Source organism: Mobula hypostoma, chromosome 6 (genome assembly GCF_963921235.1).
Source record: "Mobula hypostoma chromosome 6, sMobHyp1.1, whole genome shotgun sequence".
Classification (NCBI taxonomy): Eukaryota; Metazoa; Chordata; class Chondrichthyes; order Myliobatiformes; family Myliobatidae; genus Mobula; species Mobula hypostoma.
In genome coordinates, this window is record NC_086102.1 from 37863036 (window position 1) to 37889075 (window position 26040).

General features: G+C 41.3%; 1 protein-coding gene across 3 annotated transcripts in view; it reads left to right on the forward strand.

Moving 5' to 3' along the window:
• Positions 1–592: 592 nt before the first annotated feature.
• The window catches only part of LOC134347508 (T-cell receptor-associated transmembrane adapter 1-like), a 37044-nt gene continuing 11596 nt past the window's right edge, over positions 593–26040 (forward strand). For 2 of the 3 annotated variants that reach the window (XM_063049842.1, XM_063049844.1), the window contains exons 1-3: positions 593–662; positions 1370–1483; positions 4148–4187. In XM_063049842.1, the coding sequence (XP_062905912.1) occupies positions 659–662; positions 1370–1483; positions 4148–4187 (158 nt within the window). In that variant the 5' untranslated portion in view covers positions 593–658. Of the gene's footprint in view, positions 663–1063; positions 1166–1369; positions 1484–4147; positions 4188–26040 lie in introns of those variants that run through there. The other variant, XM_063049843.1, reaches the window with a different exon arrangement.

The following is a 26040-nucleotide window of genomic DNA, read 5'->3' on the forward strand; positions in this document are numbered from 1 at the left end:
GGAGAGCTGGGTGAGTGTTATTGAGAATCATAGCTTCCAACGCATGTGTTTAGTTCATTGTATTTTAGTGTCCCCGCTGATAAACTCCAGAACAAAGGAATTTAGGTTTCAGATCGCCGGTGCAGCAGCAACACAACATTTTGTTCAACAGAATAGTCAAGAGTGGTTCTGCTAGAAAACTGCTGAGTTCTCCTGATGCGAGATAGACACCTCTTCATGTAATTCCCCCTTATTATATTGGGGCGCCTCTGACTTGGCCTGCTCTTGAACTGAGGGAACACTTGCCATACTTTATGGAACTAGCTGTTCACAGCCGGAGAAAACAGCTCGCCTTGTTCACCGCGAGCCTGGCTGCTCCAAGCTCGTTCAATTATTTACCCAAATACGCTCATTGATGTCTCGCAGCAGGTATCGCGAATTACTGTCTACCCATCACTTCTACGCCCGTGACTCTCCGCGAATGCTGTTCAAACTATGAAGTACACAACATGTTAGAAATTTGGTGCAACCTTCTAGCCCAATGCTATGTGCAATGTTGCGAGAAACGTCAACTATTTCCTGTTTGTCCTTGGAGTGGTAGAGTACCGAACAGATCAGAGGAGCGGCTGGCCGAGGCTGCATTCGCAGTACGGAACCGCGCACGCAGAGTCGGGGTGCAATGGGTACGTGCAAAAGCTCGAGTCTGGAGCGGTGCAGTTCATAGAAACTGTCAAAGGGCTTTCTTGAAATATGGTTGCCTCGCGGAATATGAAGCCGTCCAGACTTCGTCTAATTGCGTGTAAAGATTACGGTGTTGTTAGTACTATAATGAAAGAACGGAGTGGGGCCACTGAGAACCCTCAACAAATGCCCCACTTTTAAGAAGCATCCTTCGTGACAGGGAGTGAGCTAGTGACTTTGTCAAAGTATTTAGCCGAAATTGCTTAAGCATCGGGACCATCGTCTTTGTCTTGAGCTCGTATACTTGAGGTTACGATCACCTCATGAAAAGTTAGACCGCTGTGTGAAGAGAGCTCTTCGTCCTGCTCTTACCCCGCGAGCTTTACTTGTTAGATATCGGAGAGGAAAATTGTATTACTGTATATCATAACACAAGTGGCGAACACAGGGTGACTGATAGTGCAGGCAGTGCATTCCGTATGTATTGGGAGTTCAACATGAAGAGGTACATTTCTCATTTACTGGTGTTTTGAGTTAATAGTATTTTGCCGAACTTCACGGTACCAAGAGCGGCTGGGTCTGTAATAACTGCAATTAATTACAGAACACACTGTGCTGAAAACGCTTGGATGGCGGTTCATGTGGTGTAGGAGACTCTTCCCACTTGACTGTAAATCTATACTAACAACGACTTACTTTATTTGTACAGATCAAACGCACAGCTGTCCCTTTGGATTTTGGGGACTTTTGGGCGTTACTGCCCTGGCTCTAGTAACTTCTCTTATAATGAACGTTTTCTACTGTATTTCAACCAATCAAAAAGGTGAGGATCTTTTTCAATGTCTAGCCTTAATTTTTCATTTGTACCAAACTCCTTCGTGCACTCAAATTTGTAAGAAGTGATTTGCTGCATTAGACCTGTTACTCCGAGTCTGATCTTCCACAGACATTAATGGGCATTAGAAGGTGTAGGCCGATGGTCCGGGTGCAGGTCATGGGAGTAGGCAGTTAAATGGTTCTGCACAGACTAGATGGGCCGAAGGGCCTGTTTTATCTATTTATCAGGGTACAGTTACAGAGTAGGCCCTTCCAAGCCCTTTGAGCTGAGCTGCTCAGCAATCCTCTGATTTACTCCTGGCCTAATCCTGGGACAGTTTATAACGACCAATTAACCTACCAACCGGACAGGGGGAGGAAACCAGAGCACCCGGAGGAAACCCACACGGTCACGGGGAAAACGTACAAACTCCTTCCGACCAGCAGCTGGAATCGAACCCAGGTCGCCTGCACTGTATAGTATTGTGCTAACCACTGCGCTACCGTGCTGTACTTTCCCATGACTCTGTAGATGGGTGGAAGGGCAGATAGTGTTGAGGAAGCAAGGCATCTGCAGGAGGACTTAGACAGACTGGGGGAATGGGCAAAGAAGAGGCAGGTGGAATATAATGCCTTGAAGTGCAAGGTCACGCACTTTGGTGTGTGCTATTTTGAATGGCCTAATTCTGCTCTTATGTCTGATGGACACTCAATAAGCATGCAAATCCTGCAGCAATTTCTTTGTTCACTGAATCCTTTAAGACGTGTGTCCTGTTAAGCAGGACCTTGCATTGTGAAGGCACTGATCTTCGTGCATGAACTCAGTGTGGCTGAAGGAGAAAAACAATGGAGTAACAATCACAAAGGACAAGTACTGAATTACTGAAACAGAGATGTGTCAAAAAAGGGGGAATAAAACCAGGACAGAAACGATTACAGGCTGACTGCTTTTGAAAGCTTCTTTTCACTTCCTGGGTTTGCTGATTGAATGGACATTTATAGGAGACGGACTTGACATCCACTTTGTACCATAAAGACGGAATAGACCAGGTATCTGTTGTTTAGGGGACAGAAAATGAGAGGCGAACTTATTGAAATCCATAAGATCTTATGAGGGTTGAGAGAATAGATGCAGGTTGATATATCCTTTGGCTGGCTATACTGGAAATTGGAACTCAAACAACAGGAATTCTGCAGATGCTGGAAATTCAAGCAACACACATCAAAGTTACTGGTGAATGCAGCAGGCCAGGCAGCATCTCTAGGAAGAGATACAGTCGACGTTTCGGGTCGAGACCCTTCGTCAGGACTAACTGAAGGAGTCCGTCCTGACGAAGGGTCTCGGCCTGAAACGTCGACTGCGCCTCTTCCTATAGATGCTGCCTGGCCTGCTGCGTTCACCAGCAACTTTGACGTGTGTTGCTGGAAATTGGAATATTGATCTCAAAAGAAATCTGGATGACATCTTCATGCAGATTTCAGTGATCTTTGGAATTCTGTACCAAGTGAACTGAGGAAGTTAATTTAAGAGTTTGACTGATATGTTAGATTTTGAGGAAAAGAATGGATATGCAAATATTGAAGAAAATAATACTGAGGTAAAAGATAAGCTATGATCTTATGGAATGGAAGAGCATGCATGAGGATACTGAATGGGCTATTCCTACTTCTGTGTCTAAAACATTCTAAATGTAAACAAGGCCTATTTATCACTTACTTTGAGATGTTGCAGATATTCAAAATTTGACTATCTTACATCCAATGACTATCACATTAACTATTCCTTTAATAAATTTAAATTGGGTTATGGGATAACAATATTGAAGGTCAAAATTGTTAGCTAGCCTTCAAGTTCTCAGAGAAGTGCATTTGATACTGTATTTTTTCCCAAATGTGCTGAAGCAGAAAGTAATGATTAGAGAAATTAAAGTATTGAGTTAAGTGTTAAGTGAGTGGTAGATAATGCAGACCTCGCTGCTCTTCCCTCCAATACATTGTTTTGAAATCATCACTGTAATGTTACTTTTATGAGTGGCCATTTTGCCAGAGTTATGTTAAACTCACGATTATATAGGCAAAAGTACTTCTGCAAATTTAATCAGAAATGTCAAGTCCTAGCCCCATGTAATATGGAGATTGAACAGTTTACATGTTAAATATGGAATGTGGAAACCAGCCTTGATTTTGGTGATTTGAATTTCAATTTCTGGAAGAAATAAATAATATTCTTTTCTGTTGGTTGCTCCTTCACATTCAAAACAGATAAACTGCAAGTTCTAAAAGAGCAACTGGAAGACAACAGTTCAGGAAGAAATAATACTTTGCAGATAACTACCAGCATGCAGGATATCACAACACTCCCAATCAGCTGCAATGCACATACTTTGAAATATAATTCGATATATTTCTGTTGTGTAAGAAAAATAAACTGCAAGCACATAGGACTCCATCCTCTTAAGTAAGCATTTGAAAAACAGAAATAGCAGTCTAAGCTGAAAAAAAAATCTGAGTTTTGAATGCAATTTGCTTTAATGTTGTTTGAAATTAAATCAAACAGGACTTGCTTTGTTAAATCGTTACAGCTGTCAGCTATCTTTCAGATGTTATAGCAGTTTGTTTGGTCTTTTAACAGTTTAACGTAAGAATAACTACTCCATTCCCTTATTTACAGCACCCAGATTAAGAAATCAAAGTGTCAATCAATTGCAGAGGTATGGCCATAGAACTGCTTTTTTTAAACATTTAGATATATTTATGAAATTATTGAATAAACGAATTTTCCTTTGCTCTGATGTTGCTTAACTAAAAATTACATTTATATATTTTTATCAATGTTTGCCAAGCAGATTATCCTCACCATGTTTTCTCTGAAATTCAGACTACTTAGGTATATATTGTACATATATAGGCAGATAAATAGATAGATAGAGGTGGCTACTATCTCTGAATATTTGCATGTTACTCTAAATTTTGGAATACACATATCTTCAAACTTACATGATTTAATTACCTTATTTAATGTATGTTAGGATATTATAATTTATTGGAGATGGGTTCAGATACGGCAATAGAGAAGCTGAAGTTTTTGAGTGAAGGTACCACTTTTATAATGAATTATTAGACACAGTTAGCTATCTTCAAACAAACAAGTCAAATTTTATAAATCTGGTAGGGGCCAGAACAATCTGTATTTTCTCTCTATTAAAAATGCTACTGCTTTCTTCATAACAACATATTGATGTGCAAACTATATTTGAAGTAATCTAAGTCTTGTCAAGTGTTTCTGAGTAATAATTTGAAATAATTTATGATGACAAACCTATTTTTCATTAATACTAGTTTTCTTGACCATATTTGAACGTAGGATTAATTTGCCCTAAAATCCCCTGTTCAGACTGGTATTGGTATTGAATGCAACAAAAGGAATACTCGTAGCCATAATCTTTACAGAAAAACTGTAATCTATATTTATATAAGATGTCACAAACATGAAAAAATCTGCAGATGCTGGGAATCCAAAATAACACACACAAAATGCTGGAGGAACTCAGCAGGCCAGGCAGCATCTATGGAAAAGAGTAAACAGTTGATTTTCGGTCTGAGACTCTGCATCAGCACTCATGAAGGGTTTCGGCCTGAAACATCGACTGTACTCTTTTCCATAGATGCTGACTTGTCTGCTGAGTTCCTCCAGCATTTTGTGTACTTTGCTTTATGCAAGATGTTTTCTGTACAAGATTACTGGCAGCTCCTAGTCTGACTATATCAAATGTGTTAAGAAAAGAAGATTACGTGGAAAGGAGGAATAATTTTCCCAGAGGTGTTTTTTTTTTGCTTTAGATTGGGGAATTTAAATTAAGGGTCAAATCTTGAAGGGACAGGGTAGAATAGAGAAGCAACAGGTGATGGCAAATCTTAACTCCATTTAGGATCAACTATGTGGGAATGGAAATGAGGACAAAAAGAAGTGGTCTGACTTTTTTGGCAAGAATATTTAGAAGGCAATGTGATGTGTTCACTTCAGAATTTGAAGACGCTTTTAAGAGGACTACTGTTACTTAAAAGTCTAAGTTTCAGAAATGGGAAACACATTAACAGGCTATCTTCTTCACTGAAAGATGGGAAACCTTCTGAGGTGAATCTAGTTTTACAGTATGAATCTGAAGCTATTGTGAAATCTTAGGTGTAGTTTGGCATCTTAATGGATTTTCAGGAAAATAGACTTTTCAGTCTTTCTAGTGGCACATGTAACTGCAATGACACATAATTGAAATACACCTCCTGGAGAGTGGAGCTCTGCACGCTTATACTTGGTGTCAGAACCTCAGCATGATCCAGAGCATGAGGTGCTGGACAGATAACTTGGAGCTGCTTGTCTGAAGCATGGAATCCCTGGGTACTGATGTTAGACGTTCACTCCCATTACTCTTATATTTGTAGACTGATACAGCATGGAAACACTTCGGCCTAACTCATCCATGCCAACCCGGAGGTTTACGTGAGCTAGTCCCCATTTGCCTGCATTTGGCCCGTATCCTCTAAACCTTTTTTTATCTATGTACCTGTCAAATGCCTTTTAAACATTGTAGTTGTCCGCGCTTCCACCAGTATCGCGTTGCTTATACCACCACCCACTGTGTGAAAAGATTGGCCATCAGTACACTTTAGAATCTTTCCTCTCTGACCTTAACTACACGTTTTCTAGTTTTAGACTCTCCTACCCTAGGTAAAAGAGAGTGATCATCCACCCTATCTACTCCCCTCATTTCATTCTTCCATATGGCCACACCTCAACCTCCAATGCTCCATGGAAAAGAAGTTCCAACCTCCTTATAACTCTTTCCCTCCAATCCCAGCAACATCCTTTTCTGCATCCCTTTCAGTTTAAAGTCATACTAGTGCTCCACTGGGTGGGGGGTTTAAACTAGACTAGCAAGGGGAAGCGGACCAGAGTTCTAGAATAGATAGTGGAGAGTTATGGAGACAGATCAAGACCTCAGACATAATCAGGAATCAAAAGGTTGTGCATGGTGCAACTAATGTCCTGAGCTGCATTTTTCGATGCAAGAAGTCTCGTAGGAAAGGCAGATGAGCTCTGGATGTGGATTAACACCTGGAATTATGATATTGTAGCCATTAGTAAGGCTTGCTTGCAGAAGGGGCATGATTGCCAGCTCAATATTCCAGGGTTCTGTTGTTTTAGACACGACAGAGCGAGAGGGTTTAAAGGAGGAGGGGTGGCGTTACTAGTCAGAGAAAATGTCACAGCAGTGCTCTGTCAGGACAGACTGGAGACCTTATCTAGAGAGGCGTTATGGTGGAACTGAGGAATAAGAAAGTATGGTGATGTCATTGGGACTACAGACCACCCAACAGTCCACTGGATTTAGAGGAACTAATTTGTAGAGAGATTGCAGACAATTGCTAGAAATACTGGTTATTATAGTAGGTGATTTTATCTTTCCACATATTGACAGGTACTCCCATACTGTAAAAGGACCAGATGGGATACAGTTGTCAGATGTGTTCAGGAAAGTTTCTTTCATCAGTATGTAGAAGTCCCAATGAAAGAGTGTGCAATACTTAATCTGCTATTAGAGAATGAGACAGGGCAGGTGACAGAAGTCTGTGTGGGGGAACACTTTGCACCTAGTGATCACAATGCCATTAGCTTCAAAGTAAATTTGCAAGAAGATGGCTCTGGTCTGCAGGTTGAGATTCTAAACTGGAGAAAGGCCTATTTTGATAGTATCAGAGAGGATCTGGCAAGTGTGGATGTGACAGGCTGTTTTCTGGCAAAGATGTACTTGGTAAGTGGGAGACCTTCAAAAGTAAAATTTTGAGAGTACAGAATTTGTGTGTGCCTCTCAGAATAAAAGGTAAAGATAACAGGTGTAGGGTACCTTGTTCTTCAAGAGATATTGAGGGCCTGGTTAAGAGAAAAATGGAGGTACATAGCAGGTATAGTCAGGTAGGAACAAATGAGGTACTTATTAAGTATAAAAAATGCAAGAGAACATTTCAGAAATAAATTAGGGAGGCTAAAAGAAGACATGAGATTTCCCTAGCAGACCTAGTGAAGGAGAATCCTAAAGAATTCTACAGATATATTCAGAGCAAAAGGATTTTGAGGGACAAAATTAGACCTCTGACAGATCGGAATGGTAATCTACACATGGAACCAAAGCAGATGGGGGAGGTTTTAAATGGATTTTTTGAATCTGTATTTACTCAGGACACAGATAGATTCTGTGGAAGTGAAGCAAAGCAGCATTGACTTCATGGACCCTGTACAAATTACAGAGGAGGAGGTGTTCACTGTCTTGAAGCAAATTAGGGTGGATAAATCCCCAGGACATGACAAGGTGTTCCCTCTGACCCTGTGGGAGGCAAGTGCAGAAATTACAGGGGCCCCTGCAAAGACATTTAAATCATCCATAGTGACAGGTGAAGTACTAGAGGATTGGAGGATAGCCAATGTGGTTCCGCTGTTTAAGAAATGTTCTAAAAATAAACCAGGAAATTATAGGCCAGTGAGCCTGACATCAATAGTGGGGAAGTTAGTAGAAGGGATTCTAAGGGACCAGATATATGAGTATTGGATAGACAAGGACTGATTAGAGATAGTCAGCATGGCTTTGTGGATGGCAGGTCATGTCGAAACAATGTTATAGAGTTTTTGAGGAAGTTACCAGGAAAGTTGATGAAGGCAAGGCAGTGGATGTTGTCTACATGGACTTCAGCAAGGCATTTGAAAAGGTCCAGCATGGGAGGTTGGTTGGGTAGATTCAGTTGCTTGGTATTCAAGATGAGATAGTAAAGTCGATTAGACATTGGCTTTGTGGGAGAAGCCAGAGAGTGGTAGTAGAGGGTTACCTCTCTGACTGAGGCCTATGACTAGTGGAGTGCTGCAGGGATTGATGCTGGGTCTGTTGTCAATGGTCTGGATGATAATGTGGTTAACTGGCTCAGCAAGTTTGCAGATGACACCAAGATTGGGGGTGTAGTTGACAGAGAGGAAGACTATCAGAACTTGCAGTGCTATTTGGACTGGCTGGAAAAATGGGCTGAAAGCTGGCAGATGGAATTTAAAGAAGACAAGTGCGAAGTTTTGCACTTCAGTAGGACCAACCAAGGTAGGTCTTACACGGTGAATGGTGGAACAAAGGGATCTGGGAATACAGGTCCATAATTCAATGAAAGTGGTGTCACAGATAGATAAGGTTGAAAAGAAAGCTTTTGGCATATTGGCCTTCATAAATCAAAGTATTGAGTACAGGAGATGGGATGTTTTGTTGAAGTTGTTTAAGATGACGGTGAGGCTTAATTTGGAGTATTATGTGCAGTTTTGGTCATCTACCTATATTCAGATATAAATAAGGTTGAAAGAGTACAGAGAAAATTTACAAAGATGTTGCTGAGACTAGAGAACCTGAGTTATAAGGAAAGATTGAATAGGTTTGCACTTTATTCCTTAGCATGTAGAAGATTGAGGGGTGATTTGATAGAGGTATACTAATTAGGAAGGGAATAATTAGGGTAAATGCAAGCAGGCTTTTTCAACTGAGGTTGGATGGTACTACAACTAGAGGTTAAGGGTACATGAGGGGAAACTTCCTCACACAGAGGGTCGTGAGAGTGTGGTGTAAGCTGCCAGCGTAACTGGTGCGTGCAAGCTCAATTTCAATGTTTGATAGTAGTTTGGATAGGTACATGGATGGTAGGGGTATGGAGGGCTATGATCAATGTGAGATGTGAGTAGGCTGAATAGTTCGGCATGGACTAGATGGGCTGAAGGGCCTGTTTCTGTTCTGTTCTTTTCAATGGCACTATGACTCTATACTTACCTTTAGCCGGGTGATCAGAACTAGGCACAATACTAGTCTCACCGACAACTCATACAGTTGCAACATGACATGCGAACTCCTGTACTCAGTGTCCTAACTGACTAAGGCAAGTTTGCCAGGCACCTCCTTCACACACTGTGTACCTCTGTTGTCAGTTTCAGGGAACTATGTATCTGTATCCTGAGAACTCTTTATTCTACAACACCTTACCATATATTCTCTGTACTACCACATACTGCTCCCGTATGTTTATTGCAATGACGTTCACAGTCTGTACCTGCTGTGGAATGATGCTCTAAAACCAATGTATTATTATTCAATAAAATTAATATTTAAGTGTCCTCTGATGTGCATTCACGCTCGGGGGGCATTGAATTCTCCTCTTAATTTATTTGATTAACTGTACTTGATATAGAGATGAGTACACAAGAGATCATTGTTTCTAATAATTAATTAATTTTCTAATCTTGCCTGGCCAGTTGTTTAATTCTGGTTCTCTTACACTATGTTGTTGAGTATCTTCGAGTCATCGTCAACTCATGGTGACCCTATGGATAGTGTAGCTGTCCACTGGGTTTTTGTGGCAAGATATGGAAGTAGATTGTTAGCCCTTTCTTCTGCCCAGATACTGCTGCTGCCCAGGTTGGGACCTGGCCGGATTTGAATAGTTCAAACCATCCGCCTCGAAATCTAGTGCTGATGTTATTACACCACTGACTCTTACATTATAAGAGTACCAAAATCATTATTATCTGTATTTAAATGATCTATTTTAGATTTTTTGCCCTTTATAAAATTGTATACTATGACAAGATAATATCCTCTTTGAAATAAAAAACTTATAGTCAGAAATCAATTCCACCTAGACACTGTGGCTGTTTTGTATGCAAAGCCGTTACAAGTACAAAATTGAGTGTTTCTTAGATATAATCAAGATTAATATTGGTGCATAATATCTTTGATAATACAGCATTGTATTAGGCCAGAACAAATGGAGATATAATAAACCAGTAGAGGAAAAATAATTTTCCTATTTGTCTAAAAAAAGGACATTATGTGTTGTAACTTGGATTTTTAATGCTAGATTTACAATATTAACTTGTGATGAGATACGTTATTAGTTTCCAAATCTGGGAGTATTCTGAGTTGTTAAATGTTGGCTTACCACTTAGCGTGTCTTTAGTGAAAAGTAATGATTAAATTTGAATGAAAATGTAGTTAAATGAAATCAGTAAATGTATGTGGCCATGAAGATTCTGATCAGTCATTTCAAACTGTTTCCATTGTCGATAAACCAAATGCTAAACTCTCAGATACACCACAGGGTGTGGCACCACAATAATGATTTGTTTGCCTACAGAGTAAATGAAAATGAGAAAAAAAAGAGCATATGCAAGGCTTGGATGTGACTGAGAACCTCAAAATAACTTTTTTCTGTATTTTCCTGGGGCTTTTTATCCCCCCAAATTTCTTGTGAAATGTTCTACTGTGATAGTGCAAATTTTGACCATTTTTCTTATCAGCAACAAAACCTAGAACTAGGAGCAGACAATGAACACATTGTAAGCAGCAAGTTGAAAATAAGATGGCATCTTTTTACACCAAAGTCCCCATTTTCAACAACATGATGAAAATACATTTGAGAAGTGACTCTGTTCCACTTCCATATTTGAAGAACAATTATTTAGAAATTCACAGGCAGAAATTTTTAAAAATACTGTAACAATAGAAGCAAAAACTTCATATAAACACATTATCTCATGTAAGAATTGTTTTCAATTTTCCAATACTTGAAAATTTGTTCTTTCACATTTTCCAATTATTGTGTAGGCAACCACCTTAGTACCATCATGTAAATGCCCCTTATATTGTGTATAAACTATATCAATTTTCCAACTGATAATATTTCATATCATTGACTGGAAAAGTAGTTTGGCATAACATGTTCTAGATTTTAAAATTCGTATAATCATAGTTAAGAAGATAATAATATGTAAATAAATAAATTATAGTCTTACCGACTGCAGCATTTATCTTTCAGTGTTATTACTGTATATTATGCTGCCTGGAATATTCTCTCAAACTAAAAAATGGAAAAGGTAGTTGTAGTATTAAACAATATGATATATGAATAAACTCTTCTTGGGCTTCCAGCCTGGTATAGGTCTCCATTTTAACCGATGTTTTGATGACAAACTCCGCCATCTTCATCAGGGATAATGCCTGGGCATATCTAGTCTGGTGGTATTTGTACCACACGTCGTTCATTCCTCCTGATTGGTTACTCCTCATCCAATCAGGTTTCTGCTGTCCCACCTTGTTTACAATTGAACTCCAGTTATTACTTAGAGGGAGACCTTCATCTTTGTTAAAATTCTTTTCCTCTAGTTTTATTTATGTCAGGTAAATTCATCTCCAAGATCACTCTAGATCAGGAGACAGATAAAGAAAAAATGACAATGAAGTGAAATGGACTAATCCTCTCCACAAAGAAGGCAACTGTTTCAGAGATGCAATTCCAAATTAAATGGTCGAATGATCCACTAATATCCATGATACAACACTGCATTTTTTTTTCTAGAAAATTGTTTATTTGGATTGAAAGCTTATAGAAGATAAAAATAGTGAAGCATAAATGCATTTCATAAAGAAATCCAAGTGAATTGCATGCCAATAACACCAGTGGACAAGCGATAAATTTATGCATACAGTATGTGAAGGAACTGTTTGGACTCTGCTCTGCTTTATACTTCAAGTGTCCATGCCAATCAGCACAATTTTTTTTACTATTTATTTCTCAAATGTATCACCAATTAAAATTTCAAATACTAAATATATAAAAAATGTTACTTCATTTATTTAACCATATAACCATATAACAATTACAGCACGGAAACAGGCCATCTCAGCCCTTCTAGTCCGTGCCGAACTCTTACTCTCACCTAGTCCCACCGACCTGCCCTCAGCACATAACCCTCCATTCCTTTCCTGTCCATATAGTTGTCCAATTTAACTTTAAACGACAACATCGAACCTGCCTCAACTACTTCTGCTGGAAGCTCGTTCCACACAGCTACCACTCTCTGAGTAAAGAAGCTCCCCCTCGTGTTACCCCTAAACTTTTGCCCTTTAGCTCTCAACTCTTGTTTGAATCTCCCCCACTCTCAATGGAAAAAGCCTATCCACGTCAACTCTATCTATACCCCTCATAATTTTAAATACCTCTATCAAATCCCCCCTCAACCTTCTACATTCCAAAGAATAAAGAATAAATAACTTGTTCAACCTTTCTCTGTAACTTAGGTGATGAAACCCAGGTGACATTCTAGTAAATCTTCTCTGTACTCTGTTTTGTTGACATCTTTCCTATAATTCAGTGACCAAAACTGTACACAATACTCCAAGTTTGGCCTCACCAATGCCTTGTACAATTTCAACATTACATCCCAACTCCTATACTCAATGCTCTGATTTATAAAGGCCAGCATACCAAAAGCATTCTTCACCACCCTATCCACATGAGATTCCACCTTCAGGGAACTATGCACCATTATTCCTAGATCCCTCTGCTCTACTGCATTCTTCAATGCCCTACCATTTACCATGTATGTCCTATTTTGATTAGTCCTACCAAAATGTAATAGCTCACATTTATCAGCATTAAACTCCACCTGCCATCTTTCAGCCCACTCTTCTAACTGGCCCAAATCTCTCTGCAAGCTTTGAAAACCTATTTCATTATCCACAACTCCACCTATCTTAGTATCATCTGCATACTTACTCATCCAATTTACCACCCCATCATCCAGATCTTTAATGTATATGACAAATAACATTGGACCCAGTACAGAACTCTGAGGCACATCACTACACACCATCCTCCAATCTGACAAACAGTTATCCACCACCACTCTCTGGCGTCTCCCATCTAGCCACTGCTGAATCCATTTTACTACTTCAATATTAATACCCAACGATTGAACCTTCCTAACCAACCTTCCGTGTGGGACCTTGTTAAAGGCCTTACTGAAGTCCATATAGACAACATCCACTGCTTTACCCTCGTCAACTTCCCTAGTAACTTCTTCAAAAAATTCAATAAGATTTGTCAAACCTGACCTTCCATGCACAAATCCATGTTGACTGTTCCTAATCAGACCCTGTCTATCCAGATAATTATATATACCATCCCTAAGAATACTTTCCATCAATTTACCCACCACTGACATCAAACTCACAGGCAGATAGTTGCTAGGTTTACTCTTAGAACCCTTTTTAAACGATGGAGCAACATGAGCAATACGCCAATCCTCCAGCACCATGCCCGTTTGATTTCGTTAACTGTAGTTAAGAAGCAAATTTAAATAGTTTGCTAATTTTTGCCATTGTAGCTCAAATGCAATAGAATTGCATATAATGGAAAAGAAATGCAAAGTTGAGCCATATCCAGAAACACACGGTTTTACAGTCACTCATTTAAATGAAATTATTCTGTCCATATTCAGGATCTGATTATTTTGGTGTAGAGTGATCAAGTCACACGACACAGAAACAAGCCTTTTAGCCCAGTGTGCAGAACATCAAGTCCTTTCTAGACTAATCCTATTTATCTGCACTTGGTCTGTAGCCTATTCTGCAGTGAATTTCTAGCATCATTCTACAGTGGTCTTCTGCAGAGAATGTAATATCAATAAATAAGACGTAAAATTATGGTAAAAACTGGTCGATGGAACTAAGTAGATGAGTAGCTCAGCACAGACTGGATGGTGCAAAGGGCCTGTTTCTGTGTTTTAGTGTTCTATGATTCCATGACTCTATATTAATGGATGGAGTATGATGGAGAATTGATACAGAATTATTCAGAAAATACTAATAATAATAAACACTTCATTGATCCAGTGAGAAATTTTCATTATAGCAGCAACATTTAAAAACACACTTAGCAGTGTGCAGACTTAACTAATGATAAAGTACAGAATAATAATATACACAATAATGATTTAACAATGTGCAATAATAATGTACAAAATAATAAAACAGACTATTGTATTATGATGTGTGCTCTCCTGTCACACAGAAATGAACTGTTGTATATGCTTATTGCATTTGAAAGGAAAGATTTTGTCACAGTGGCGCTGAATGAGTCAGTACTAAAAGGTGCTCTGCTGCTTATTCAGTAGGTCATGGAGAGGACGTGCCAGATTGTCCATAATGGATAGCAGTTTGTTTAGTGACCTCCTCTCCACCACTAAATCAAAAGAGTCCAGATTGTAGCCAAAAAGGATCCAGCCTTTTTGATGAGTATTGCCATTATTACTAAACATCTTTAATCTTAGTGAATTTAGCACTAACTAATGTAGAGGCCCATTTGTTGCTGGTTTTTATGCCAGAATTATGATGTCAAGTCCAGTCAGGTCAAGCTTATTGTCATTTACAAGTATATAATGTATATAGAAACTAGACGTTTCTCCAAACCAGGGTGGAAAGCACAAGACAGCTTATGAAGGTAACCATAAAATCTACAGATAGAAACATAGAAACATAGAAAATAGGTGCAGGAGTAGGCCATTCGGCCCTTCGAGCCTGCACCGCCATTTATTATGATCATGGCTGATAATCCAACTCAGAACCCTGCACCAGCCTTCCCTCCATACCCCCGATCCCCGTAGCCACAAGGGCCATATCTAACTCCCTCTTAAATATAGCCAATGAACCGGCCTCAACTGCTTCCTGTGGCAGAGAATTCCACAGATTCACCACTCTCTGTGTGAAGAAGTTTTTCCTAATCTCAGTCCTAAAAGGCTTCCCCTTTATCTTCAAACTGTGACCCCTCGTTCTGGACTTCCCCAACATCGGGAACAATCTTCCTGCATCTAGCCTGTCCAATCGCTTTCGGAGTTTATACGTTTCAATCAGATCCCCCCTTAATCTTCTAAATTCCAACGAGTCCAAGCCTAGTTCATCCAGTCTTTCTTCATATGAAAGTCCTGCCATCCCAGGAATCAATCTGGTGAACCTTCTTTGTACTCCCTCTATGGCAAGGATGTCTTTCCTCAGATTAGGGGACCAAAACTGCACACAATACTCCAGGTGTGGTCTCACCAAGGCCTTGTACAACTGCAGTAGTACCTCCCTGCTCCTGTACTCGAATCCTCTTGCTATAAATGCCAGCATACCATTCGCCTTTTTCACCGCCTGCTGTACCTGCATGCCCACTTTCAATGACTGGTGTATAATGACACCGAGCTCTTGTTGCACCTCCCCTTTTCCTAATCAGCCACCATTCAGATAATAATCTGTTTTCCTGTTCTTGCCACCTAAGTGGATAACCTCACATTTATCCACATTAAATTGCATCTGCCATGAATTTGCCCACTCACCCAATCTATTCAAGTCACCCTGCATCCTCTTAGCATCCTCCTCACAGCTAACACTGCCGCCCAGCTTCGTGTCATCTGCAAACTTGGAGATGCTGCATTTAATTCCCTCATCCAAGTCATTAATATATATTGTAAACAACTGGGGTCCCAGCACTGAGCCTTGCGGTACCCCACTAGTCACTGCCTGCCATTCTGAAAAGGTCCCGTTTATTCCCACACTTTGCTTCCTGTCTGCTAACCAATTCTCTATCCACATCAATACCTTACCCCCAATACCGTGTGCTTTAAGTTTGCACACTAATCTCCTGTGTGGGACCTTGTCAAAAGCCTTTTGAAAATCCAAATATACCACATCCACTGGTTCTCCCCTATCCACTCTACTAATTACATCCTCAGAAAATTCTATGAGATTCGCCAGACATGATTTTCCTTTCACAAATCCATGCTGACTTTGTCCAATGATTTCACCGCTTTCCGAATGTGCTGTTATCACATCTTTGAGGCTAACCGGTCTATAATTCCCCGGTTTCTCTCTCCCTCCTTTTTTAAAAGGTGGGGTTACGTTAGCCACCCTCCAATCCTCAGGAACTAGTCCAGAATCTAACGAGTTTTGAAAAATTATCACTAATTCATCCACTATTTCTTGGGCTACTTCCTTAAGCACTTTGGGATGCAGACCATCTGGCCCTGGGGATTTATCTGCCTTTAATCCCTTCAATTTACCTAACACCACTTCCCTACTAACATGTATTTCGCTCAGTTCCTCCATCTCACTGGACCCTCTGTCCCCTACTATTTCTGAAAGATTATTTATGTCCTCCTTAGTGAAGACCCATGAATCACCCATGAATAACATACTAAAGTGCATAAATTAAATATTGTAAGGTACAGAACCATTAACCATAAAGACCATAAGACAAAGGAGCAGAAGTCAGCCATTCGACCCATCGAGTCTGCTCCACCATTTTATCATAAGCTGATCCATTCTTCCATTTAGTCCCACTCTCCCGCTTTCTCACCATAACTTTTGATGCCCTGGCTACTCAGATACCTATCAATCTCTGCCTTAAATACACCCAATGACTTGGCCTCCACTGCCGCCCGTGGCAAAAAATTCTATAGATTCACCACCCTCTGACTAAAAAAATCTCTTCGCATCTCTGTTCTGAACGGGCGCCCTTCAATCCTTAAGTCATGCCCTCTCGTACTAGACTCCCCCATCATGGGAAACAACTTTGCCACATCCACTCTGTCCATGCCTTTCAACATTCAAAATGTTTCTGAGGTCTCCCCTCATTCTTCTAAACTCCAAGGAACACAGTCCAAGAGCGGACAAACGTTGCTCATATGTTAACCCTCTCATTCTCGGAATCATTCTAGTGAATCTTCTCTGTACCCTCTCCAATGTCGGCACATCCTTTCTTAAATAAGGAGACCAAAATTGCCCACAGTGCTCCAAGTGAGGTCTCACCAGCGCCTTATAGAGCCTCAACATCACATCCCTGCTCCTATACTCAATTCCTCTGGAAATGAATGCCAACATTGCATTCGCCTTCTTCACCACCGACTCAACCTGGAGGTTAACCTTAAGGGTATCCTGTACGAGGACTCCCAAGTCCCGTTGCATCTCAGAACTTTGAATTTTCTCCCCATTTAAATAATAGTCTGCCCGTTTATTTCTTCTGCCAAAGTGCAGAACCATACACTTTTCATCATTGTATTTCATTTGCCACTTCTTTGCCCATTCTTCCAATCTATCCAAGTCTCTCTGCAGACTCTCTGTTTCCTCAGCACTACTGGCCCCTCCGCCTATCTTCGTATCATCAGCAAACTTAGCCACAAAGCCATCTATTCCATAATCCAAATCGTTGATGTACAATGCAAAAAGAAGTGGCCCCAATGTAAAAAAAGCAGCCCAGTGACATTTCAAATATGACGCGGCATGGAGCTTGGAAGCCTAATGGCCTGGGGGAAGAAACTGTTTCCCATCCCGACCATTTCTGTTTTTATGCATCATACTCTCCTGCCTGATGGAAGTGGAAGAGGATGGGTGAGATCCTTAATAATACTAAGGACCTTAGGTATGCAGCGCTCCTGATAAATGTCCCCGAAGGATGGTAGGGAGACCCCTATGATCCTCTCGGCTGTTCTCACAGTCCTTTGTAGGGACTTCTGGTCTGATGCTCGACTGCTCCCATATCAGATGGAGATGCAACTTGTCAGGATGCTGTCAGTGGTGCTCCTGTATAACACAGGTAAGGTGGTGTTGGTGGGGGGCGGTGGCTTGCTTGCCTCAGTCCTCTTAGGAATGGAGACACTGCTGAACGAGATTAGCAAGGCCTGCAGTTTTGCTTGGCTTTTCCCAAACCTGTATTTATAAAGTATTCAAACATCCCAAGGCACTTTATGAAACAAGAAGACAAAATTTAACACCAGGCCAAAGAAAGAGTCAGTGAAATCGGTAGCCAAAAGCAAGTTCAAAGTGGTAAATGTAACTAGTACCTTGAAGGAGAGAGATTCGGGAAAGGAGTTGCAATGTTTTAGCTGTAGGTGACATAAGTCATAGTTGTGATGAAGATGTCCAGGCTACACAAGGGGCTGGATAGGATAAACAGATTTTTTGTAGGATCGTGGGAGTTATGGAAATAGGGAGAAATAAGACTAAGGAAGGAGAAAAGCACAAGAATAAAAGCATTAAAATGTGACATGGGAAGCCTGTATTGCTGAAGAATACAGGATTGATCGTGGGTGAGATATGGTACAAGTGACGATTTAGGATCTCACCAATAAGATTCTAAACAGTGACCTTCAATTCAATAGTATTGTCGTTACTATGTTCCCAACTGCTAACGTTCTATGGGTCAATATTGGATCTATGAGCCTGCTAGCGTGCTCACCTCCAGACACCTCAAAGTTGTTAGACCATCTCACAAGGTAAAGGACAGGAATATGATCCACTTGCCAGGGATTAGTGCATCTTAAACTCTCAGGCACCCATCCAGGACAAAGTAGCTCACTTGATTGGCACCCATTAGGAACCCTAAACATCTTCTCTCTTCAACGGCAGCACGTACTATTTACAGTTACTTTTAGAGGCTACTGTGTTGGCACCTCCCTCAACCTGAAACTCTATAGCCCGGAAGGACATGGGCAGTAAATATATGGAAAATTCACCACTTGACTGGTCCAAGATAGTGTCAGTGGACCACGGCTACATGTTGAGGACTGCTTACAAAACTTCTATATCAGGGGTTCCCAACCTTATTTATTCCATGGACCAATACCATTAAGTAAGGATCTGTAGACCCCAGGTTGTAAACCTCTGTTCTAAATATACATCTATTGAATTACTCTCACTGCAATCTGCAGCCTGTAATTTCTCTTTAAGCAACGCACTTTTGAACTGTCTGAATGAACTAGTGATTTCATGGTCTTCTAAACGACTTGGTGGACTTAACTCTCAAGCATACAGGTATGGCATCCTTAAGTAAATGAAGGTGAATCGCCATGCCTGAAAGAGAGGAAGGAAAGGAGGACACCAAGCTAGACTGAAATACTGTGGAAAGAAATACCATCTACCCAGCATCTTGTTAGCAAATGTACAGTTGCTGGAGAACAAGATAGAGGACCTAAGAGCAAGATTGCTGTAGCAGAGGGAAATGAGGAATTGCTGTGTTCTGTGTTTCATGGAGACATGGCTCACTCTGGAATTGTTGGCTACATCGGTAAGACCCGATGACTCTTGATACACTAGATGGACTGGACTACTGATTTGGGGAAGGCAAAAGGTAGGGGTACGTTTCATGATAAACTCTTTGTGGTGCTTGGAAGCAGAGGTCTTGTTTCCCTGACTGGAAACACCTAACAATTAAGTGCTAATGGTTCTACTTACCAAAAGAGTCCTCCTTCATAATCCTCACTGCAGTTTACATACTGCCATAAGGTGATGTTAAACAGGCAGTCAAGATATCGTGTGCTAACCTTGGCAAAAAAGAAACCTCACCTTTCAAATCTTTGTTGGGGACTTCACTCAGGCTTGTTTGCAGAAATAAGTGCCCAATTATCGTCAACATATTACCTGCAGCACCAGCTGTCCTAACAGACTCGATCACTGTTATACTATGATTAGGAATGCCTACTGTTCCATGCCTACAATGCATTTCAGGAAGTCTGATCACGTGGCTGTCCTCCTCCTGAATGCATACAGCCAGGCTGAAGAGCAAGGATCCAGAGGCAAGGATAAGAAAGAGGTGGTTGTGGGAGGCAGAGGAGTGCTACGGGATTTCTTTGAGTTGGTGGACTGGGCAGTGTTCAAGGACTCACCAGAGAATCTGAACGAATACATCACAGCTGTCATGGACTTCATAAAAGCAAGTTGACGAGTGTGACTCCACAAAATCAGTCAGGGTCTTCCCCAAGCAGAAGCCCCGGATGAACTATAAGATCCGTAATCAGCTGAGGGCCAGATTAATGGCATTCAGATCTAGTGACCAAGTGAGATACGATAGAAACATAGAAAACATACAGCACAATACAGGCCCTTCAGTCCACAAAGCTGTGCCAAACATGTCCCTACCTTAGAACTACCCAGGCTTTACCCATAGCCCTCTATTCTTCTAAGTTCCATGTAGCCATCCAGGAGTCTCTTAAAAGGCCCTATTGTTTCCACCTCCACCGGCAGCCCATTCCACGCACTCACCACTCTCTGCATAAAAAAACTTACCCCTGACATCTCCTCTGTACTTACTTCCAAGCACCTTAAAACTATGCCCTCTCGTGTTAGCCATTTCATCCCTGGGGAAAAGCCTCTGACTATCCACATGATCAATGTCACTCATTATCTTGTACACTTCTATCAAGTCACCTCTCATCCTCTGTCGCTCCAAGGAGAAAAGGCCGATTTCACTCAACCTATTCTCATAAGGCATGCTCCCCAATCCAGGCAACATCCTTGTAAATCTCCTCTGCATCCTTTCTATGGTTTCCACATCCTTCCTGTAGTGAGACGACCAGAAGTGAGCACAGTACTCCAAGTGGGGTGTGACCAGGGTCCTGGTCCTATATAGCTGCAACATTACCTCTCGGCTCTTAAACTCAATTCCACGATTGATGAAAGCCAATGCACCATATGCCTTCTTAACCACAGAGTCAACCTGTGTAGCAGCTTTGAGTGTCCTATGGACTCAGACCCCAAGATCTCTCTGATCCTCCACACTGCCAAGAGTCTTACCATTAATACTATATTCTGCCATCATATTTGACCTACCAAAATGAACCACCTCACACTTATCTGGGTTGAACTCCATCTGCCACTTCTCAGCCCAGTTTTGCATCCTATCAATGTCCTGTTGTAACCTCTGACAGCCCTCCACACTATCCACAACACACCCAACTTTTGTGTCATCAGCAAATTTACTAACCCATCCCTCCACTTCCTCATCCAGGTCATTTATAAAAATCACGAAGAGTAGGGGTCCCAGAACAGATCCCTGAGGCACACCACTGGTCACCAGCCTCCATGCAGAATATGACCTGACTCCAACCACTCTTGGCCTTCTGTGGGCAAGCCAGTTCTGGATCCACAAAACAATGGCCCCAGGATCCCATGTCTCTTTACTTTCTCAATAAGCTTTGCATGGGGTACCTCATCAAATGCCTTGCTGAAATCCATATACACTACATCTACAGCTCTACCTTCATCATTGTGCTTAGTCACATCCTCAAAAAATTCAATCAGGCTTGTAAGGCATGACCTGCCTTTGACAAAGCCATGCTGAATATTCCTAATCATATTATACCCCTCCAAATGTTCATAAATCCTGCCTCTCAGGATCTCCTCCATCAACTTGCCAACCACTGAAGTAAGACCCACTGGTCTATAATTTCCTGGGCTATCTCTACTCCCTTTCTTGAATAAGGGAACAACATCTGCAACCCTCCAATCCTCCAGAACCTATCCCGTCCCCATTGATGATGCAAATATCATTGCCAGAGGCTCAGCAATCTCCTTCCTCACTTCCGACAGTAGCCTGGGGTACATCCCGTCCGGTCCCGTTGACTTATCCAACTTGATGCTTTCCAAAAGCTCCAGCACATCCTCTTTCCTAATATCTACATTCTCAAGCTTTTCAGTCCGCTGCAAGTCATCCCTACAATCGCCAATACTCTTTTCCATAGTGAATACTGAAACAAAGTATTCATTAAGTACCTCCGCTATTTCCATTGTCACACTTGATTGGTCCTATTCTCTCATATCTTATCCTCTTTCTCTTCACATACTTGTAGAATGCCTTGGGGTTTTCCTTAATCCTGTCCGCCAAGGCCTTCCCATGGCCCCTTCTGGCTCTCCTTAGTTTCATTCTTAAGCTCCTTCCTGCAAGCCTCATAATCTTCAAGATTCATATCATTACCTAGTTTTTTTGAACCTTTCGTAAGCTCTTCTTTTCTTCCTGACTAGATTTACAACAGCCTTTGTGCACCATGGATCTTGTACCGTACCATCCTTTCCATGTCTCATTGGAACGTACCTACTCAGAAATCCATGCAAATATCCCCTGGACATTTGCCACATTTCTTCAGTACGTTTCCCTGAGAACATCTGTTTCAATAGGTCCAGGTACAATCTTTGGAAAGCCAAATTCATGGGTAAAGTGGCAATTCCGGACCAAAGTTGAATCCAGTTGTGGTAGGGCTTGAATGCTCTTACCTCTTACCAAGTGAAACCAGGCAACATCGGTGACGACAAAGCAAATACTATCATCCCCTCAAAGACCTTAACCTCAATACCTTCTTATGCAACTGGGTCCTTAATCTCCTCACTTGCAGACTCCAGCCCATTAGGATTGGCAACATCTTCTCCACAATCTCCATCAGCAGAGGCGCACTACAAGGCTGCGTATTTCGACTCCTGCTCTATGCCCTTTATATTTAAGACTGTGAGGCTAAGCACAGCTCTAATGCCATATTTAAGTCAGTTGATGATGCCCTCTATCATTTGCTGAATCAAACGTGATGACAATTGACTGAAATCTGTGGCTGAGTGGTGCCACAACAACGACCTCTCACCCAAAGTTAGAAAGACCAAGTGTTGACTTCAGGAGGAGGAAACTGGAGGTTCATGAACCAGTTCTTATCAGGGAATCAGAGGTGGAGAGGGTCATCAAATTTAAATTTCTGAGCGTTATCATTTCAGAGGATCTGCCTGGGCCCAGCACGTAAGTGCAATTATGAAGAAAGCATAGCAGCACCTCTACTTCCTGTTTGCGAAGTTTGCAAAGACTTGGCAAATATCTAAAACTTTGACAAACTTCTAAAGATGTGTGGTGGAGAGTATATTGACTGGTTGCATCATGGCCAGGTATGGAAATACCAAAGCCCTTAAACAGAAAAACCTACAAAAAGTAGTGGATGTTACCCAGACCATCATAGGTAAAGCCCTCCCCACTATTGAGCATATCTACATGGAGTGCTGTCACAGGAAAGTAGCATCCTTTATCAAGAGCCCTCGAGAACCCCCATCATACGGGCCATGCTGTCTTCTCACTGTTTCCATCAGGAAGGAGGTACAGGAGCTTCAGGACCCACACCATTAAGTTCAAGAACAATTATTACCCCTCAACCATCAGGATCTTGAACCAGAGGGATAGCTTCACTCACCCCATCACTGAACTTTCCCACAACCCGTGGACACACTGTCAAAGACTCATCATCTCATGTTCTCAATGTTTATTGCTCACTTATTGATTTTTTTCTTTTCAACATTGGTTGTTTGTCTGTCCTGTTGGGTGCAGTCTTTCATTGATTCTGTTGTGTTTCTTGGATTTTCTGTGTATGCCTGCTGGAAAATGATTCTCTGGGTGATATATATGGAATCTCATATGGTGAAATATATGTATTTTGATAATACATTTACTTTGACCTTTGAACTTGCAATTTCCTCTCCAAGTTTTGCATCATCCGGATATGGACGTACATCATTGACTTTTCATCATTATTGGGTCTAAATCCCAGAACTTCCTACCCAATAGTACTGGGTATATCTCAAGCAGTTCTGGGTATATCTTCAGTTCCAGAAGGCAGCTCATCACTATATTTGCAGGGGTAATTTGGTATCCCAGAAAGGATGAAGTAAAAAAAGAGTTTTAGATGAGCTCATGTTTATGAAATGGGAAAAACAGATCATACAGCAAAAATAGTAATAAATTAATCACTGAAGTTGCAAAAACAAAAGTGACAATTTTAGCTGAGGCAAGGGCTGCATGAGGGAGATGGTGAAGGGTAGTGGTGTTGAGTGTATGGGTTTGAAGTTCAGCTCAAATCAGATAGAACTCCAAGTTCAGGCCATCAGGTTCTGCTTGATATGATGTCCAGGATTGCTAAGAACTAGATCAGAGCATTCCCACTCAGCAGAACAATGGACAATTGTTTGATCACGTAAGTTATACAGTATATAACAACAGAAAATACTCTAAACGTTCAGCAGGTCATAAGACAAAGGACAAAGGAGCAGAAGTCGGCCATTCGGCCCATCGAGTCTGCTCCACCATTTTATCACGAACTGATACATTCTCCCATTTAGTCCCACTCCCTGCCTTCTCACCATAACCTTTGATGCCCTGGCTACTCAGATACCTATCAATCTCTGCTTTAAATACACCCAATGACTTAGCCTCCACTGCTGCCCATGGCAACAAATTCCATAGATTCACCATCCTCTGACTAAAAAAAATTTCTTCGCACTTCTGTTCTGAATGGGCGCCCTTCAATCCTTAAATCATGCCCTCTCGTACTAGACTCCCCCATCATGGGAAACAACTTTGCCACATCCACTCTGTCCATGCCTTTCAACATTCGAAATGTTTCTATAAGGTCTCCCCTCATTCTTCTAAACTCCAAGGAATACAGTCCATGAGCAGACAAATGTTCCTCATATGTTAACCCTCTCATTCCCGGAATCATTCTAGTGAATCTTCTCTGTACCCTCTCCAACGTCAGCACATCCTTTCTTAAATAAGGAGACCAAAACTGCCCACAGTACTCCAAGTGATGTCTCACCAGCGCCTTATAGATCCTCAACATCACATCCCTGCTCCTATACTCTATTCCTCTAGAAATGAATGCCAACATTGCATTCGCTTTCTTCGCCACTGACTCAACCTGGAGGTTAACCTTAAGGGTATCCTGTACAAGGACTCCCAAGTCCCATTGCATCTCAGAACTTTGAATTCTTTCCCCATTTAAATAAGAGTCTGCCTGTTTATTTCTTCTGCCAAAGTGCATAACCATACACTTTCCAACATTGTATTTCATTTACCACTTCTTTGCCCATTCTTCCAATCTATCCAAGTCTCTCTGCAGTCTCTCTGTTTCCTCTGCACTACCAGCCCCTCCACCTATCTTCGTATCATCAGCAAACTTAGCCACAAAGCCATCTATTCCATAATCCAAGTCGTTGATGTACAATGTAAAAAGAAGCAGCCCCAACACGGACCCCTGTGGAACACCACTGGTAACCGGCAGCCAACCAGAATAGGATCCCTTTATTCCCACTCTCTGTTTCCTGCAAATCAGCCAACGCTCTATCCACGTATGTAACTTTCCCATAATTCCATGGGCTCTTATCTTGTTAAGTAGCCTCATGTGTGGCACCTTGTCAAAGGCCTTCTGAAAATCCAAATATACAACATCCACTGCATCTCCCTTGTCTAGCCTACTTGTAATTTCCTCAAAAAATTGTAATAGGTTTGTCAGGCAGGATTTTCCTTTAAGGAATCCATGCTGAGTTCTGCCTATCTTGTCATATGCCTCCAGGTACTCTGTAACCTCATCCTTGACAATCGACTCCAACAACTTTTCAACCACCGATGTCAAGCTAACAGGTCTATAATTTCCTTTTTGCTTCCTTGCCCCCTTCTTAAATGGCGGAGTGACATTTGCAATCTTCCAGTCCTCCGGAACCATGCCAGAATCTATCGGCTTTTGAAAGATCATCGCTATTGCCTCTGCAATCTCCACAGCTACTTCCTTCAGAACATGAGGGTGCATTCCATCTGGTCCGGGAGATTTATCTACCTTTAGACTATTCAGCTTCCTGAGTACTTTCTCTGTCGTAATTGTGACTGCGCACACTTCTCTTCCCTGCCACCCTTGAGTGTCCGGTATACTGCTGATGTCTTCCTCAGTGAAGACTGATGCAAAATACTCGTTCAGTTCCTCCGCCATCTCCTTATCTCCCATTACAATTTCTCCAGCATCATTTTCTATCGGTCCTATATCTACTGTCACCTGTCTTTTACTCTTTATATACTTGAAAGAGCCTTTAGTATCCTCTTTGATAT